Below are 20,412 nucleotides of genomic sequence, written 5' to 3'. Positions count from 1 at the left end.
CTGGGTATTTCAGCATGACAACCATCCCAACATACCATCTGGGTAACAAAGGAGTGGCTTCATAAGAAGCATTTCAAGGTCCTGGAGTGTCCTAGCCAGTCTACAGATCTCAACCCCATAGAAAATCTTTGGAGGGAGTGGAAAGTCCATGTTGCCCTGTAACAGCTCCAAAACATCACTGCTCTAGAGGAGATCTGCATGGAGGAATGGACCAAAATAACAGTTTGTGAAGACTTACAGAAAACATTTGACTGCTGTCATTGCCAACAAAGGGTATAAAACAAAGTATTGAGATGATCTTTTGTTATTTTCCAAATACTTATTTTCCACCATAATTTACAAATAGATTCTTAAAAAAAACAGACAATGTGATGTTCTGGAATTTTTTCTCATTTTGTCGCTCACAGTTGAGGTATATCTATGATGAAAATTACAGAACTCTCATCTTTTTAAGTAGGAGAATTTGCACAATTGGTGCCTGACTACTCATTTTTTCAATGATTGTATAATTTTGTGCCTTTTTGAATTACATCAAATATTTAAAATTACTGTCTTGCTTTCAATTTCAGGTTCACAAGAATGAATAGTGCAGAGAAATAGCAGCTTGTGCAGTTTATTTATGCATAAAGAAGGGGTCTAAACATAGTACTGTGTGGTAGCTTTTAGTACTATTTAGACAAATAAAGTGTGTCAGAATCAGAACTATTATTAAATAAAAATTGTTTTGACCTTTTCTCCACTGGGTCCTTGTGGACCAGGTCGACCGGGGAGGCCCTAAAACAGAAAACAGAGAAGTTGCGTTTTCTTTGTTCTTACTTGTTTGGTTCCAAAAAGACTTTTAAAAGGCTAAGTCATATCAAACGCGTCAAAATATTGCTTAAACTACTTATGACAATTTCTTTAAATAACGGTCAAAGAAAATTGCTTTTACTGGAAGACCAGGTGCTTCATCAGGTCCCACCGATCCAGTACTAGAGACCCCTGGAGGTCCAGGAGGGCCAGGAGGACCTGGTGGACCCGGTGAGCCACGAACAACCTTGGAACCAAATCCCAACATCATTAAGCGTATCTATCCAACTTTTTCTTTACGATGAAAGCCTTACCTGGACTCTTCCTAAGTGTGAGAACCCTGAACCCTCCATGTCAACAAATGTCTGTAAAGACAAAACATACAGTAAGTGGTTCACTTTGATTAGTTATTTTTTTAGAGCATAAAAGTACTCACAGGGACATCTCCTCTGTCAGGTCCAGGTCCTGGTGGACCTGGGGGGCCTCTGGGTCCAGGTTGACCTTCACCAGCTTCACCCTTAACATTGAAAATCCCTTATAGATTTGACTTTGACTTCATGTGTTTAGATCTGAATAATTTTTAGGAGTTTTTAATGCACCTTTTCACCCTTCATACCAGGAATACCTGGAATTCCTGGAACACCTTGAGGACCAGGAGGTCCCTGGAAACAAGAAAAGTAGTTGAAGCAAAATTTTGGACAAAAATAAAATACATATAAAAGTACTAAAAATATTCTCACAAGTTTTCCATCCTCTCCAGGATCACCCTGAGGAAAATAAACATTGTGAGGATCAATTTTAAAATGATGTTCCTGACAATCTTTGTACTCACAGGCTCTCCATCCTCCCCTGAAGGCCCCGCAGGTCCTTCAGGACCAGCCGGCCCAGCTGGTCCCGGTGGCCCGACCACCTTCTGCACTACAGTGCCGTCTTCAAGTTTGGTCATCTCGGATGCAGGTCCCGGGGGACCGGGAGGTCCGGGAGGTCCTTGAGCACCACGCATTCCAGTCTTACCAGGGTATCCAGTACCAGGAATACCCTGACGAGAAAAAGACGGGCAATTTTGTTAAGTTACTTTATTCTTAATTTGAGATTTGCATTATTTAGTGTGGATAGTTTTTAGGACTGGGATTGCCAATAATTTCAATAACCGATCAGATTCAATCAATTTAATTACCATTTTTAACTTACTTTAATTTTTTCAATTCTTTCAATCCACTCAATTCTATTCAATTAAATTTTGAGTTTTCACGGTCTACACATTTAGACACATTTGTTTAGAAATACATTCATAATTCAACTATGTTTTGAAGATAATCATATAAATCTGATACTGTTCACATACGGTAAAATGCATTAGTGAAATTACAATGAGATTGTTAATAGCACAGAGCGCTACATGGATTCTCAAACAGAGAAGCTTCAACAATTGTTCTGCCTCTCCTGGAGGGCATTTCACTTTGGCCACTAGGTGGCGATTGTTCAATAGCATTACACCTTATTACAGAAGCAGAAGAAGAAAGTATGAGCTAAAAACAATGTTTTTAGCCAAAAACTGTTACTTTAAAATATATTTTCTTAAAAGAGTTTGGAAAATTCATGTCTGTGTGTAATAAAATGTTCATTAGCATCAGCTGTCCTATCCAGTTATACACGTTAGCATCAAGCTAGCAGCCTTCAGCATTATGCGCTAGATCGATCTCTACTTTTATGGATTGATTATTGATCTATTAAGCTTAGATCGATTCAGATCGATTAATCAATTCTATCAACCCAAACTAAATTAAAATTTAAAATTAACACTGAACCCAACCCTAATAGTTTTATCACAAAACACGTGATGTGAATTTTTAAAGATCAATTTCAGCTGGAAGAGAAGACTAAAAAAAGCGGAATCTGCAAAGAAATAATGAAATAAAAAAATCCAAACAATAAATCTGAAGCAAATTTACAAATTAATTTGAAATTTTATAAATATTTAAAACTAGAACATAAAAAATGCACAATTGAGCAGCTGAAACCTAACTTACCATTCTTCCCTTTTCTCCCTGAAAGAAAAAAAAAAAAAAAAAAAAAAGTACTGCATCTGCTTAAAGTATAGCTACATGTGAATTTTGAACAGATAGATATAAGCGATGGTTTACCTTCTGTCCTTGAGTTCCTCCCTGTGAAGAGAAACCAGTACCTGAGCTGAAACCGGGCTCTCCCTTTGGTCCCGAGGGGCCTCGATCTCCCTTTGATCCTTTCTGTCCTCTGTCACCTTTCTCACCTTTAGCTCTGCTGGGACCTTAGAGATAACACACAAATGTGCTGTAAACAAGTGAACGGCCCAAACAAACTGAATGGGGAAACAAAACGGAAATACAAGCAAACAAATGTTATTTTTAATTAACTCACAAAAAGAAATTGATACAAATGTTCAAATAGTTTTTTCTGTTGTTCTGTAGGAAGCAGATTAGAAAAAGTTTTATGAGTATTTAAAAAAAAAAAAAAAAACATCTGGGCAAGATGTTTTAAAGTTGTCTCAAACAGGTCTCAAATTAGTTTCAGAACGATCCAGCAGATGGCAGCAAATATATACATATATTTTTTTTTTAAAAAGGACCCTTTAACACCAGAACAAATATTTAATCTGTTTCTATAGCTTAAAAAAACAATACTTGAAAAGAATAAATGTTTTAGTGTTTGAGTTGTAACGTTGAAGTAGCAAATGTCAAAAATTATTGCTCTAATCACAATGAATTAATTACAGACATTTTTTAATGTGCTAAATTGGGCCTCATTTCCACTGAGTGGTACGGTACAGAGGATTTAAACTATAGAATGAACCTAATAAACCAAACTACCAGTTTTGGGCCCTCGTTGGTTGTCGGTCCATTGAAAACAGTAACTGTTGTGACACGATGAAACACGTTGATTGGCAGAAGGTCAAAGCGCCAAACCATGAGGTCACAAATTTTCTCCTCTTTTCGGCTGTATTCCTCTTCACTTTGTATATACGAGGGGTCTGCAACCCTCCGCACTTAAAGAGCCGTTCTGGTCAATTTCTCGCCAACCAAAACCCAGTAGGAGCCACAAAGTCTTCACTCACCTTTTAGAAAAATAAGATACTGATTTATATTTATGTTTTTGCAACTGACATGATACATTTAAATAAACTGTTGTGTTTTGGGGGCATAAATAAAGCGTAAAGAGGAAAAGAAAAACTTTTTTTTTAAAATGTGACATAGTTTATAACTTTTGACAGAGCTCTGCATGAGTTCCTTCCAAAATAAAAGACATCAAACCATAGGGTCATATAAGTGCAGTAAATGCAGAAGGAGGTGTGAAATCATCGATTATATTAAAAAACAAGTTTATCTTACTGTTTCTGGTGCATTTCAGCCACAAATTCGCAAAAATAAAAACAACAAAAACTAAATCTGACATAATTAAGTGAGCCCTACTATAAGTCGTTTAAAACCCGTGTTTTTTGTTTTAAGTATTGTTTTAAGCCGATTCACAAAAAGGAAGCATTTGGGTGACATCACAGCAGTGGCGAGTGCCAGACACAGACGCACGTGAGAAACCTGTTCAGCTGTATTCAAAAATAAAAGTAAGCAGTCGGAGCATTTTTCCGGCACTCGCACTGATCATCTATCAGAGGGTTCATCTGTATCTTGTTTAGCTCCTACGGATGAAGTGACTTTGGAAAGTCGTGGTTGGTGATTTTACAGAAGATCTGTGAATTTCTTGAAGCTTTTGATGAGGTGTGTGACGCTGTAGAGCCTCGTATGGCGCCCACTGTGCAGTACTCAGGGCAGATGCACTTATAATCTGAAAAAAAGTGTTTCCATTGCAGTTTTGCAATATGTCAAATTTGAAAAACTACCTCCTCCAAGCAGAAATTTTTTTTTTTTTTTTTTATTAAAGTGATTTTTTCAAAATTGTGGTACTTCCATTAAGCAGATTTATAATTCCAAATCTAATTTCATATTATTCGCCCCTCATATGCCGTGGGGGTCCAATTTAAGTGAAAACGCTCACCTGAATTACCTGGACAACGCCAAACTGGACAGAACTGGACCTCTCAGTGGAGCGTTAGAGCCCTCCTTTATTGTTACAGATCGATTAAATACCCCTCGGTGGTGTAAAAGTAAAGGCTGGAAGTCTGCTATCATAGGAAAACTTCAAACATCACAACGTTTTTATTTATATTTTACTTTTACTGAGAAAAAATGTCAACAATTGAAATAAAAAATATCTCAAAATAAGGCTTTTGACAGCAACTAATGGTTGGAATAAAATAGATTAACTAGATTATTTAATTAAAGGTCATGATGAATTAATCGAACTGAAAAATTGAATGAAAACCCTAATAAATATGACATTTTTTTACAGTTTATAACATCATAATTTATTAAGACACTAATACTAAAATTGCATTTTTTTAACACTTTTATGAAATGTAATAATTTTAAAAGTGTTGCTGGTGGAGCTAGAAATAAAAAAAAAAACAATTTTCTGCAAACTCCTTCATTTGAATCTTTTAAAGTTTGAAATACACTGAAAAAAGTGAAACATCACATCAATCAACAAAAGCTATAATTTGTTACATTAAATTTTTACTGTTTTCATCAAATTACAGTTTTTGGGTTGGTGGATTTACTCAAAAATGTCATTTAATAAGAAGTGATATTTTTAAATGTAACAAACTATAGAGCTTTTGTTAATTGATCCACTTTTTACAGTGTACTTTTGAGTTTTAAATGTGACGCATCACTGCATCTACTTGGAGAAAGTATAAAAAAAAAAAAAAATTCTACAACATCTTCTAACACATTCAGGTTCAGACAAGCAGCTCCATACTTCTGCTGTGACTCCTCTTTGGCAAAAGCTTCGGACAAAGCTCCGTTTTCTTGCTGTGCAGCTACAGTAATGACAGGAATCCTGCGCCGACGCAGGTTTTTACCTGTTTTGGAGACTTTCGAGGGTAAAAATGGGGGTTCAGGAACCGGGTGGAGAGGGAGTACGGTGTTCTGAGGATGGAATATGACAGATGAAAACACATCTTTCTGGAGACTTTTGTTAGTGTTTATTATAGTTTTTTCAAAATCTAAAAAAAAACAAAAAAAAAAAAAAATAATTGACAATGAAATCAAATTAAAATATCATTTGTGACATAAATAAATATATTTAGTGCAGTGAAATGTATTGCACTATTTGACCCCACAGATTATTTTATTCTAAGGCTGTTTGTCTGTTTGGACTGGGATCCCATTTGAATTTGGGCCTTGGTCAAGAGGATTGATTGATTGATTGATTGATTGAGTTTATTTTGCACATTAATTTTTGAGAATAAAAGACAAAAAAACAACAGAGATTAGAGATGTAAAAGATAGATACGTATCAAAACAGCAGTCTCGGTTAAGCAACTGCAGTATCGTTTTGAAAACCACAGATATAATCAAGATTCTGTTGGCTAAAAGGCATAAAATCAACGTAAATGATCGATTTGTGACAAACTGCGGTTTTTCTGTTTGTTTTTTTTACCGTCTTTGTCTTTTTATGTTCATATGATGCAAAAAAAAAAGACGTTCAATCATAAGCTTGCTTCTTCTGAGTCAATACCTGAATACATTTCTCTGTCAAATGCAATGCATTATTATTTATAGCTTTAAATGCCACATGAATAAGAAATATCTAGATTTGACAGTTTTTGGTAAAAGAATCGAACTGTATCATATCTCCATAAAGTTAGTATCGATTCGTGGACCATGCATTGAGGTACGTGTCGAATCGTGTAAGAGGGAAAGATGCACACCCCTAACACACAAGAATCGAAATCATTACTAAAAATAAATCTGTGCAAACAAACCTTTACCTTTACTTGATCCTTCTTTTCCATATCTCCACTGCCAAGATCCCCAGAACTCTTTGGGACAGGGAAAGACAACACATCAAACCCAAGAGTTCCACTTTGAAAGACTAGTATAACACAAACACTCACTTCGCCTGGGTAGCCATCAGAGTCGCAGAAACGCTCAGCTGCAAGAGGATCTCCTACCAGTTTGAAGTCAAACATTGTGCCCTTAAAGAAAGCACAAGCAAACAAAAAATGTTTTTTTTAATAAGACCTTGATCATGAGATAAATGTTACAAAAGCATTTTCCTTTTTCTTTCAAAAACACAATTTTCATTGGAGTAGGTCTTTGTAAATCCCAAATAATGCTGCTGGGTTATGTCTGGTTGGAGTTTCAATCTATTTGGGTCTAGATCAGTAAAAGAGTCATTTGGGATCATTTTCTACTGATCAAAACCTAGAAGGAGACGCATAGTCTTAATTTAACCTTTAAGAAATTTGCATTTGCATTCATGACCTTCTTTTTCTAAAGATAAATATGAATTTTGACTATTTTTTGGCACAAACAAAAGCAGAAATATGAAAAGACACAAAGCATCTTTCAAACTTAGATTTTTTTTTTACATGTGATAAAAGCTCAAATAACCTTTAATTGAATTGAACTTTATTCATATCCCAAAGGGATAAATTCATCTGTCGTGGCACCATAAAAAAAAGACACCTAGTCTAGATTGATTAGTTACACATATATTTATTTAAATATTAGCTTACTAATTGTCAAATTCAGGAGTTACCTCAAACTTGTCTGGGTCCGCACCCCCTGCTTGGCCGACAAAGATCCCAGCGGCCTTATCGAGCTCCATGGGATCTGGTGATCGCTCGAACTTCACCACCTGAGGCACCTCCTCACAGTCCATGAAGAAAGACACCGCATCCTCATAGACGGAGAGCGCAAAATGACTCTCGGTGTTTACCAGCGGTGGCACGTCAAAGCTGGCTGCCTCATAGGAACTCCCCGAGTCCGGCTCGGTGTAGAAGAAATGCAACGTTTGGCTACCGGACTGAACTGGACCCAGCTTGACCCCGATGTACATGATGCCCTGGGAGCCATCTGTGATGGCAAAGAGGACTGAGGCGGCGGGGCTGGAGGGCTTGATGTGAAAGATGAGGGAAAAGTGACGGAAAAAAGGGTTGGGGACATGAACCACGGCTAGCTGACCCATGACTGCCGAGGAGCTGAACTCGTACGCGACTCCTTCCTCTGTGGTGACTTTAGTAATCCCTTCTGGTGGAGTATCTCCAATCAGCTGGAGCAAAGAAACGCCACTTTCTTCTGCAAGACAAAAAGTTGAGGATTTAGCTTTAAAAAAGACACAAAAAAAACCATGGCATTTAGAATAGAAATTAACTACGGAAACCCAAAACAGCTACCCTACTTATTTTGCTGCCCATTTTCTCGTGATAACAATATCTACTTTAAATGTTGCAGTTTTTGTTGTTATGAGACAGTTTATACTTGGGATGGGTGTTGAATCGAAACTCTTTGCCACGTTGCTGCCAGTATCACTATACAGCTGCAATGCTTATTGTTGTGATCATTAGATAAAACTAATTTTACCATTTTATTACAATGAAACATGAATTACATGAATAACTTTTCTGGTACAGTCTTGGAATATATCACGATACATCTTGTATTGTGAGACATGTATCGGGATATGTATCATACCGCCAGACTCCTGTCAATCCACATCCCTAGGCAATAAGGCAATGTTTCTGTAATGTTAATCTTGGACCCAATAAATTCTGCGCATTTGGATTTGCACTTTTGTAGTAGCTCTTTACTATTCAACGTTGGGGTGTTCAAATCCAGGCCTTGAGGGTTGGCCTGCTCCTGGTTTTCCATAAATCCTGCCTTATCTGCTGTTGATTACCTGGATTTGGTCAGTTTAGACAATAAGGGGTTTCAATAAGAAGCAGGTTATACACATTTAGAGTTGAAACCTGAACTCTCAAACTTAAGAGTTTTCGGTTTCAGAACAGACGAAAAGAGTTGATTCAATCAACTTGAAGTGGTTGGACTCTAAAAAGCCCTGATCAATGGAGCAAAGACAGCACGATTCAGTAGAAAGTGCGATAGAAATTGTTGAGTTCCTACAAGGATATGCCGACTATGAGCACATTTTCTGCAAAAAAGATCAACACAGCTGCAACGGTAAAACTGTGAGAGTGGTCGTGGGAGAAAATAGCTGCAGAGTTAATGCGTGCATTTAAATAATTTCAATTCAGGATAACTACTAAATAATGTCAGGAATATCATTGTGTCACTTGTTAGGTGAGGAATGGTTTTTGATCTGTCAGTAATTTAACGAGCAATCTCCATAATTGCAGGAATGACAGTTTTTCATAAAGGTTTAAAGATTTTCGTTGTTAAAGTTTAAAAAGAGGAAAAGTAAACTTGGTATTATTGATAACGAGTCCCTGGAAAACAGTATTGCTCAAACAAAAATGAATTTGGAAATGCCAAGCAATCAGCTTGTGTCCTCAAAATCTTCTCCCGACGTGAATAACATTCCCTCCAGATTAATCCAGCCTCCTTGTCTACATGATCCTCTATGAATGAATGAATGAAACAGTTTATTTTAAGCAATCAGGAATAATACATAAAAAAAAAAAAAAAAAAAAAAAAAAACACGCATCACACTGAATTACATCTGGATCGCTTGAAAGGGAGTGGGAGGAAGCGAACTTATATAACCCCACCCTGGAATAGACATACCGTTATGGTTTCAGCATGGTGGAAACGTTTTTAGTGTGTTTGTTCTCATGAAGTTCTATTTGAACATCCTTCACTTTAAGAAGGGGTGGAGACCGCAGCGAACTCTACGTTTCCTGAAGGAATCCTGCTCCAGACCAGGTTAGGTTCACAGACTCGGTTGCCATGGTGATTGATTCTGAGTTCAGTTTAACCCGCTTCTTGAAACGGGTTTAAGTTATCTCTGTTTCTGAAACTGAAAAATCCTGAATTTGGAGTTCATGGACCCAGACTTCCAACAAAACCTGCTTCTTGAAACAGCCCTAAGGTTATCAGGATTCTGTGCTTGGTTTTGTCATGTTCTGTTTTCCTGGTCAGTCTCACCATGATACACCATGTGACCTCTTGTCATGATAACTGCTACCAAGCCTGGAGAAAAAAGAATAACCACCAGATAAAAATGGTATAAACTAAACCTTGTGTTAAGTGACAAAGCATCAATTTAGAAGAAAAGCATTTTTTTAAAGAAGAAAAAGTCCACAAATAGTTTCCTAATTAACTCTCCTAGATATCCACCATTAACTGATCTATAAATTTGTATCAAACTAAATACTCTATTAATACTACAATTATTTATAAACATGTATTCACTCTGTGTTGAGCTAGGTAAGCGAGACAAAAAAGACAGGTAGTGCATTATTTAGAATTAAAGGTTTATTGTAAGATCCGATAGCGACACTGGCATGCCCATTGTATTGCCATTTGAAGGACAGAGATCTTTTCTACTGTCTTGTCATTGTGATAGACCACATGTGTCAAAGTCATGGCTCGGGGGCCAGATCCGGCCCTCCAGGTAATTCTATCAGGCCCTCCAGATCATGTGGTTTTATTCTTATTAATGGACCGATGTTATCTTGCGTTTATTCCCAACTGTCATAAATACAGATAATGTCTGACTTCACCCAATAATAAAGCCTAGTCATACACATTGACCAGCTTGTTTTAACCAATTCAACTGAACAGACACACTGCTATTAACGATTGAGCTCAAATAACATCTAAAGAACTGATTACAAAATATGTTTTATTGTCTTCATGTTATCATGGATAGAAAATAAAGATATTTATTGAAAAAAATATACCAGACTCCAAGTATATTTTATTTTTGAGTAAAATTTGACTTTTTAACATGAAAATTTACAGTACTTTCTTCTGAAACTCGCCTCCAGTAGTTGTTAAGACAATGCATATTATTTCTGGATCTGTAACAGTTTCGGAATGGAAAATGGAGAATTAGCTTCACCTGAACTGGTATTAGGCAAAGCACAGGCTGCTCAATAATCTATACGCGAGAGGTTTGTTAAATGTTTTTGTTTTCAATAGTATTTCTGCATTGTGTTTAGCAACACCATACCAACATTAATGCTAATAATAATGATTAATTTTCTGTTACATTAACTTAAAACAGTTATTTAAATACGCCACTGTGTATTGATAGTACAGGTGCAGATGCCTCCTGAATGTCTCCCTGGAGAGGTGTTCAGGGCATGTCCCACCGGGTGGAGACCCTGGGGAAGACCCAGGACACGCTGGACAGACGTTGTCTCTTGACTGGCCTGAGAACGTCTCTGAATCCCCCCAGAGGAGCTGGAGGAAATGGGCGGGGAGAGGGAAATCTTGGCATTTTTGCTTAACCTGCTCCCCCCAGTCCGAGATGAGCGATAGAAAATGAATAGAATAACTTTTATGTGTTTTCTTAATACTGTGTTTAATTTAGTTTGAAAAGTGAAACTTGATTTAATCATTTATAATAAGTCAATTTCTGGTCTAGTTTTGAATATTGTTACATTGGGAAGCAAAGCTTTAAAAAAAGAACAACACAAAATGCAGCAAGATTTTAGCCGCTATGCAGTAAATACAAGTTCTCTTTCAATCCACAGTTTTAATTTCAACATTCATATTAGTTTGTTGAGAAAACCCCCAAATAAATTATCTTTAAATCTGGTAATATTAGTTAGCTCGTTACTCGTTACTCGTTCTGTAATCATTAGTCTATTGTTTTTTATCGGTTCGTTTTTTTTATGATGGACATGAACTTCTTACAATTAAAGAAAAAGCAGCATGCCTACTACTCTTTTTTTGGACCATTTTTCCACCACTTTTGGGCCTGAAACGGTCAGCCGGGACATCAGCGGCTGTCTATGGGCGATAACAACATGCCGGCAGAGAAGCGACTGGAGGTTCCCATAGACTTAAGGTATCACAGAGCAGGAGCTAAGCAGCAGGAGAGAAAAAGACACTACAAACTCATGGGAAATGTACGATATCTTCACAATAAAATGGAAGAACTCACAATGCCAATCAGAATGCAGAGGGAGTACCGGCAGAGCAGACTCTTGCTGATTACAGAGACCTCGCGGACCTCACACCAATTTCTGATGCAACTCTGGATGGATTCCAACTGATGACCAGAACATGAAAGGGAGTGTCAAGAGGAAAGGGGGTGACTTGAGATGTATGATAATGAAAGTCTACAACACATCACCATCAAAGGGCAGTGCTGCACCAAAGACATTGAACTGTTCATGGTTAGTTTTTGGCCATACCATACCATACATAACATACCAAGTTGTCACGTTATTGTATCAACTGTTTACATCTCACCTTCCGCAGATGCTAAAGCACATCTCCACCAACGTCTCTCAGATCCAAACGGCATATCAATTGTCCCTTCTCATAATAACCACGCCCTACTCTCTGCCACTCTCTATTAGTATGTTGACTGCCAGACCATAAACAATAAACACAATAAAACGCTGGACAAGCTGTATACAAAGGAGGCTAACAACGCGTCAGCCTTACCCCCACTGGGCAACTCTGACGGCAACTGTCCTTTTTCATCACTCATACACCCTCTTGGTAAAGACAATCCCTCCCACCTCTAAGGTGGTCACACGGTGGTCAGACATCAGATCTGATAATCTCTGAGAGACTTTTTGAGTATACGGACTGGGAGAAACTTAGTAACCACCATGGTGAGAACAATACTCGCTGCGTCACGGATTATATCAACTTCTGTACGCACAGACAAGGTATGGTGCTTCTCCAATAACAAGCCGTGGGTTACCACAGAACTGAAGGGCCTGCAACATGGGAAGAGCCTCTAAATCCAGGAACTGAGAGCAGTTATAAAGGGTGATCTTAAATTTAAGATGCAGGGATGCAAAAAGCGCTTCCAGATGAAGCTGGAGAAACAGCTTAAGGAGAGCAATGTCCCAGAAGTCCGGAGACAAACAAAGACGATCTCTGACCACTTCCAGGACAAGAGACGCAGCACTGTCTACTGACCAGATGTGGCCTAATGACTTGAATCTGTTTTTTAATAGATGTGACAGTGAAGATGCATTCACAACGCCCTTGGCAACAGATATTCAAGTTGCTATTTTAATAAAAAGTCTGTGTAAATGCTCATAAATGCACATTACAGCCTATCGTATAAAGGTCTTGCGTTTGAAGTGCCCTATTCTTGTTCTCTGGGTGACTGTCCTTGGGCTCTATGGACAAAACGCTGAGCCATCCAAGACATGTTGAAAGTTAAACCATGTCAAACTTTGACCATTCAGGGACTCAAATTTGGTAGTGACTTATATTTATAAAAAAAAAAAAAATCAGATTTTAAGCCATGTGCAATGGGGCTGGGTTGAGAAAAATCGATTAATCAATTTGAATCGATTTAAGCTTAATAGACCAGTAATCGATTCACAAAAGATATAAATCGATTTAGCACATAAAGCTAAAGTCCGCTAGCTGGATGCTAACACTGAATAGAATTTCCCATAGGATGGCTAATGCTAACACTTGATTGACAAAAATACATTGCTGACTAAATTAACATCTTTATTTACTCACAGGCATTCATTTTCCAAACTCTTTTAAGGAAATAATTTAACTATTTGTGATGTAAAACTTCGTTTTTTTCCGTCATACCATTGTCTTCTTCTTGAATAAGGTGTACTTTTATAGCGCAATCGCCACCTAGTGGCCAAACTGAAACGCCCTCCAGGAGAAGCAGAACAATGTTTACAATGTTAATGATCTGAACATTTTTATTAGAATTTCTCCTTAAGATAATCTATGTAACACTGAATGCTATAAACAATTTCTTAATTTTACTAATACAATTTACAATATGTAAAATGTATCAGATTTATAGAAATATAATCAAATTACATAGTAGGTGTTTTATGTATCGCTAAACAAATGTGTCTAAATGTGCAAACTTAAAATTTAATTTAATTGAAAAATCGAAAGGATCGAAAAAAATCAGAATCGAATCGATTAATTTCTGGAAATTATAACTAATACCCAGCCCTAATGTGCTTTGTTATGGGGTTCAGATGGTCCCACCCATACATTGATGTGTGATCCCTCCCATGACAAAAGTGGACAAAGGAGGGCATTATGGTATGTCTGTCACAGTGAAGTTCAGCGTACTGTTTTGTGGGGTCCAGATGATCCAATGTTTCATGTAAACATCAAAGCCTAGGATAGCACAAGGGTTAAAATGGCCGCTTAGTAGCATTAACCAATTACAATTGTTTCTGAAGTAATTCTCACTGAAACTGTGGGTTTGTTTGGCTGGTGTGCTTGCACAGTGCTAATGCAGTATTCCATTTGTCAATTAAAAAATTACAATACATAGCTAAACACATTATAACAGACTATATTATTTTTTTAAGGATTGTTTTTGGGGGAGTTATGAAGGTTGATAATGCTTTTTATATATTATGAAGCTGGAAAAAATTAACTTCAGCTGGTGTCAGAGGTTTACTGAGGTGTCCCGTTTATGAATTAGGACCTCCTGAGAAATTCTGGTTAAGCGAGTGTATTACAAGATGCTGTCATAGAGAGGTACACATGAACAGAAAGAGGGAAGAAAAAAAGTATCAGATTTCCATGGGAAAGGAGTCCATAAGTTTTTTTTTTTCTTTAGACAAGCCCCTGAAGACTCTAACTAAACACACCAATTAAAGTGTTGAAATGTCAGTGTGGAACTAATGGACGTCTCTAGAGGTTTACGGGCAATGAATTCTTTGCTTCTCCCTCAGGGGAAATCATGAAGAAGCAAATCAGGAGGTTGGATTTCACGAAAATCAGTGGTGAATGTTCAGACAAACGAAAAGATTCACAAACATTTTTACTTTGGTTTAAATAAAGTACTTTAGCTGGATTTAAAACACTGCTTCCTTTTTGACAAATTAAAGTTGAGCATCAGTCGGGAATTTACAAACAAACAGAGCTGCACCAATGCTAGCTCCTGAACCCCCTTCATACCTTAGTCCACGTTTGTACAGGTTAACAAAAAAAAAAGTCTTTATTGCCGAGTGATGAGGAAGCAATTCCTGGGAAACGTTCAGGTATGATGACACCAAGATAAATGTTGCTCAAGTGTGGACGGAGCAGAGAAACGTGAGACCAAGCAGAAACCAGATGTTCACACTTGTGAAAGTCGACTTTCCTTCCTCTGCATCTTTCTTAAATTAACAGTTTTCTGGATGATACGAGTTTATTAGATCTTATGGCTTTCCATGAAGATTAATTATGTTTGGCAAAAAACGAAAAAAGTGAAGGGTAAAGTCCGTTGACTATATGTAAAAAATGAATTGAGTGTGTCGTCATCCGTTTGTCTTATATTCATATCATAATTGGTAGTCGATGATACAATTCATAGTCGATATTGGCTCATTTTGAACGATCCGATTTGGAAGCCAAAACTTTAACCAGTGTGACTCAGAGATAAATACCTGGTACTGAACAGTACAGGAGAAGTTTTCTAGATTTCTCGTATTTCTTGCAAGATAATCAAATGTAAATAAAATATTTGTACAAACAAGTAAACAAGAATTAATGGCCAATCCATTAATATGTTAGTTTCATAAAGGTCAGTCCACTGTTGTTTTTTCTACATCAACAAAATACAAACATAAATTTATTAATACCATATTGTAAGGTCACATCTTACAAAAATTCAGTGTTTCCACTCATTGAACTGTAATGATGGATTGCTACATTATTTCTGTCGTTACGTGTGTTGTCTGCAGTGATTTCACTTTGGTTGTTTTTATGTTATAGTAAAATAAACCTGCTATGTTTCAATCGAAAGGGTATTTTCTAGCATTGATTATAATCGCCTTACTTCAGTTTATAACAATTACGAAATGGTATAGATAAAACAGATAGGTGTAGTTTTGTAGGTGTACAAACATAAATTATTCCCATTCCATTATCCCGCTCATATCATGGTCATTCACAAAAAAATAATAAATCAATTATTATAACTTAACTCCTTTTATATTTATTTGCAGACTATTTTAAATGTGATGTTCCACGTTGTCATGGTAACGGCTCCTTCAAATGTTCTTTTCTCTTTTCTGCTTCATTCATGATTTACTAATTTTCCAATTCACGTATAACATAATTGTATTGCTTAAAGGAAGCAATAAATTCACTCACGCTTTTTCTACTATCTTGCTGCAGTGATAAACAGCAAAATAACGTATGTAAACGTATGTATTATGCTGTTAATAGGAAGTTCAAATTCAAAATTTTTTGGAATGTTTCTGTTTTTTGATGTGGTAAATTAGAGCAGTGTTGGCCTGATATTTATTTTTCTTCTCAATTGTTCAAGATTTAAAACATTTCTTTAAGGTTAGAAGTCTGTTATAATAATAAAAAATGTAACTTCATAAAACCACTTTCAGCTTTTTCAAAGAAAATACCCCAACTTGAGGTTTTTTACATCAAATATAATGTTAAATGTAAAAATATATGAATTCCATGAAATAATTACAGAACAATCAATTAATCATACAGCACAAATTGCATGACAGCACTAGTCAGTGCTGATGAGTACTGGGTGAATTCCCATCAAAAATCTCTGAAAGTGTCTTTGTATCTGTCCCTCCCAATTTACCATCCATCAAGTTTCACTGGTTTAATGGCGTGGACAACTGACGGCAACCTCTGACCTCTGGGTGAGACGCCAAGCTATTTCCTTACCCAAACTACAAGGCTCTCTTGTTCCCGGCGACAACCCACAGCCACCATTCTAAATGTCAACTCCTCCCACCACAAATGGCCCGACCAACTACGTTTCTCTGCTACTATAAAAGCTGAAACAACAGGAATCTGTTCACAAAATCATAATCAGATATTCCAAAAAAAGAAGAGGTGATAGGAAAAGATGGGCATGATAATATCAAGTTTAAACAACTAACTGATGGAGTTTTTCTTCATAGTTAATACTTTATATTTCTTAAACTGTAGAATACATTGCAAAATTGTATATTTGACCATGTAAGGACAGGTTTAAGTATGTCAAGGATAGTTGGGTGTAGCTGCAGCAAAATACCAAAAAAAATGTCAGACACAGTTGGAATATTTCATCTGTGATCAGGAAAGTGATCCGGACCACTTTAGAGAAGCAGTGACCATGAAACTGAACAGGAGGGTCAATGACTGTGCCAAGTCTGTCAATAATGGGAGTGGTGTGTTTTTCTGCAATTACCATTTCTGTCACTTTTGGTATTGTAATATCTACACACACAATATGCCTCTTTGTTGACGTTACATGTGCGATTCAGATGCATAAAAAGGCAAAAATGAGAAAAATATATATATATATTTTTCTCAGTCAGGCACGTATGAGAAAGTCCGCGATTAATGCGTCAAAAAAATTGTCGGCATCAAGCACATGTCAGATTAATGCGTTTTTAACGCGACAAATCTGACAGCCCTAATATATATCGAAGCTTCAAAACTAAAGAAAATATAGTCCAAAGATGATTTTGGAAGGCCACTTTGGCAGCCGTGTTTCAAGATGGCCGACATCTTTGATTTTCTAATGGCCAATCAGGTAAATTTGCCAACTCTGGTGCTTGTATCATAGTTTGCAGGATCATTTCTGTTATCTGCCCACCATATTACCTGTGATGTTATACTTTATTCTAAATCCAAACTGTCATCTAAATCAAGCAAACTCTGATCTGCCACCACGGAAAGGGGAATGTAAACATGCTACTGCCGCCTCCTGATTACAAATGCCGCAGCCAAATTCGCTGAAAAACTTGCGTGGTGTCATTTTGGGATATGTGACACTAGTCTTGAAAGGGAGTAGGAGTTTTCTTGCAAGTAAACCCTGAAGTGCCCCCCTATAATATGAATGTCTACTGTTTTTAGTAGACTACATTCAAGAATACATGTACATCATGGATTAGTCGTCCTTATTCTAAGTCATGGCATCTGACATCAGTCTAAAGTGGTGCTCAAACGATGAAGTCACTTCGATGAGGACTGAAACGTTTCGAAAAGACTTGCAAGTCCATTTGCCATGATTTGGCTTCAAGGCAATGTCCCCTTTGAACCACAGATGTTTACATTTACATGTAAGTAATGACTTTATGTTGTAGTGTGACCTTTTTAAAGTTATAAAACCGCTGTTGTTAGGGATATTCAACCACTAGAAGCGCTGCGCTAATGCTAGTGGACTGGCGATGTTGATGACGTCATTGAACGTAAGTCACGTCCGAAATATTAAACACAATTTTTTTCATCACCCTCCGTTTGGAGCATGCATGGAGGGATAAAGGAAGGTGTTTTAGTGATTCACCTCATAAAAGAAAGAAATAACTCGGGATCTGGACAAAAACACGCCTTAAATCTTGATTGAAAATTACTTAAAACAGAACATTTTAGAGTTTTTATTTCAAAATTGTTATTTTTTTTCTCAATTTAGTGTCATTTTCGAAAATGGGTTGATATCCCTCAGAGAAAAACTCAAACTCAGGGAAATACTGCGGAATACTGTTGGAATCATCAGAACTGTCCGACGTGGAAATCACACCCGAATATTAGGAAAACCAACAAATCTTCAAACACTACATGAATGCAGAATAACTTTCTGCGCCTGAACAAAGATTAATTTATTTGTGGTGCGCCATCTATAGGGGGGACACCTGAACTACAAGGAAAATCAAACATTAATAAGGGTAATCAAAATAATTTATTCAAGTTTGTCGGGCCAAATTAAATAGTTTAACAGGTTACAGGTTGTGCCGTAGTTTGGCCCCATGTACAGTATTGTTTATTTAGATATATTTTCTTTGCAGATTTTCAAAATAACAGAACCAAAGGGGATCAGTCACAACATGGTGCTTTTTGGCATTGTTAGTTGGATCCCCCAAAGACTGTTAAACTACATTCACATTGGATGCAATTCGGTCAATGTGTGTGTTTGGATTTCTATGCTGAATAAATTCTCTCTGAAGGTGTCTCAGCTGTGCAAGGATCTACATCCTACACCTAACAATTATGATCCCACAATTATGATCCCATCTAACTAGACAAATGACAATAGATCGAAAATTAATTAATGGAACTGTCATGGAAACTACACCCATTCAGGTGATCACCCTGGTCAGAGGAGATTTATGGGCCAAAATACGACAGTATGCGAAAACTTGACGCATCTTGTAAAATGTTGCAGATGTACCACAGGTCAAGCATCTAATTCAGCCGTGTGTCTGCTGCATAATAACGAGATTTTTGAAACTTTTCAATTCATCTTTTTTTTTTTTTTTTTTTTTGTGGATGTGTAGATTTTGTGTGGGTGTGTGGATTTACGATTTAACTGACCAAGGCAAGATTTATTCCTCTGACAACAACACAACATGACGAGTTAAAAAAAAGAAAGTTCAGTGCACTGTCTTGTGGGGTCCAGATGATCCCACTCCAAACGTCAACATACCAAGAATAGTATAACGGCTAAGAGTTTTCACCTCTAAATTTACAACCTTTCCAAAGGATAACCCTACTGGTGTCATAACAAATCTGTCACTTAAATCTGCCACTCTGCAGTAGTTCAAAGAACTTATGATTCAAAGAATTTATGACGGCAGTAAAAGGCCAGAGAAGGCCTTTGAAGCATTTTCAGCAAAAAGGCTTCATACACAGAGGCAATAACAAGGAAAAGTCGTTGTAAATGACCTCATAATTCAAACCTAATGTAGCCAGAGGATCAGTGAATGGAGACTGCAAAGAAACATAGATCTCCATGTAAAAATGGCACCTAATTCTACAACAAGCTTTCCTTCAGATGCTTAAAGTAACACCATTAAAAGATCAAATTTTAAGACATACAAATAAAATAGTTTCATATCCTAAACTTACACAAGCTTTTTTTTTATTTCTTGGGCAATATTTAGTGTTGTAAACAGAACTCTACAAGTCTATGAAAAAATTTTCCAACAAAAAGATTTTACAAAGAAAAAAAAATTTGTTTACAGCATTTTCTTGTTAAGCGTATTTTTTGTCTTTTAGGAATTAAGTAATTTCACAAAACGTGCTTAACTGCAATGATGATGAGTGATAAAAAAAATAGTCTCTATAAATACACTATTGAAACTATAAACTTACGTAATGGAACATTTCTTTGTGGCATCATACCGTTTCAGCAAAAAATAGGGGTGGATTTTTGGAAACTAGAGTCCCATTTTATTTTATTACATAAATAAATGGAAAAATAGCAAATCTGACGATAAATAAGGAAGATTTAAGTTGCAAGTACTTTTCTACTAAGTGTCTTTACCAGAGGTTTTTGACAACCATGCATGCCACCTGCCAACATTTTTCAAAACAAAGCTGATGTTAATCAAAGATCAACCAATGGAAAGGTAAATAAAATGCAGGAAAAAAATAAACTACTCTGTAAAACTAAGATCAAACTGATAGAATCAGAATGCAGCAAGTTGAAACCTCTGTTTTTAATACTTTATCTAACAGCCAGAAGATCCTGGTGGTGCAGGTCTCTTCAAGAAGAATTCACCAAATATACACACAAAAAAAATCATCCCAAAAAAACCTGCTAATCTACATGACATACAGATTTCACTGAAATAGAGCTAAAAAAAATTGAATGCTTGTATTATTTACCATGACACATTTACTTTTTTTTTTTTCTTTACTAAAC

The 20,412-nt window shown here is 36.6% G+C and overlaps 1 protein-coding gene across 1 annotated transcript in view; it reads right to left on the bottom strand.

The window, feature by feature from the left end:
• The window catches only part of LOC112156672 (collagen alpha-1(XVIII) chain), a gene marked incomplete in the record, with an annotated part of 39,415 nt that overhangs the window by 14,958 nt on the left and 4,045 nt on the right, over nt 1-20,412 (bottom strand). The window contains 13 exon segments of the mRNA XM_024288942.2: nt 730-774; nt 932-1,036; nt 1,104-1,154; nt 1,226-1,306; nt 1,389-1,451; nt 1,530-1,556; nt 1,622-1,828; nt 2,820-2,837; nt 2,934-3,076; nt 5,741-5,807; nt 6,647-6,703; nt 6,779-6,859; nt 7,426-7,964. Coding sequence (XP_024144710.1) covers nt 730-774; nt 932-1,036; nt 1,104-1,154; nt 1,226-1,306; nt 1,389-1,451; nt 1,530-1,556; nt 1,622-1,828; nt 2,820-2,837; nt 2,934-3,076; nt 5,741-5,807; nt 6,647-6,703; nt 6,779-6,859; nt 7,426-7,964 — 1,484 coding nt within the window.

Source organism: Oryzias melastigma, linkage group LG2 (genome assembly GCF_002922805.2).
Source record: "Oryzias melastigma strain HK-1 linkage group LG2, ASM292280v2, whole genome shotgun sequence".
NCBI lineage: Eukaryota > Metazoa > Chordata > Actinopteri > Beloniformes > Adrianichthyidae > Oryzias > Oryzias melastigma.
The sequence above is the reverse complement of the archived record's forward strand: the minus strand, read 5'-3'. Positions and strand labels throughout refer to the sequence as shown.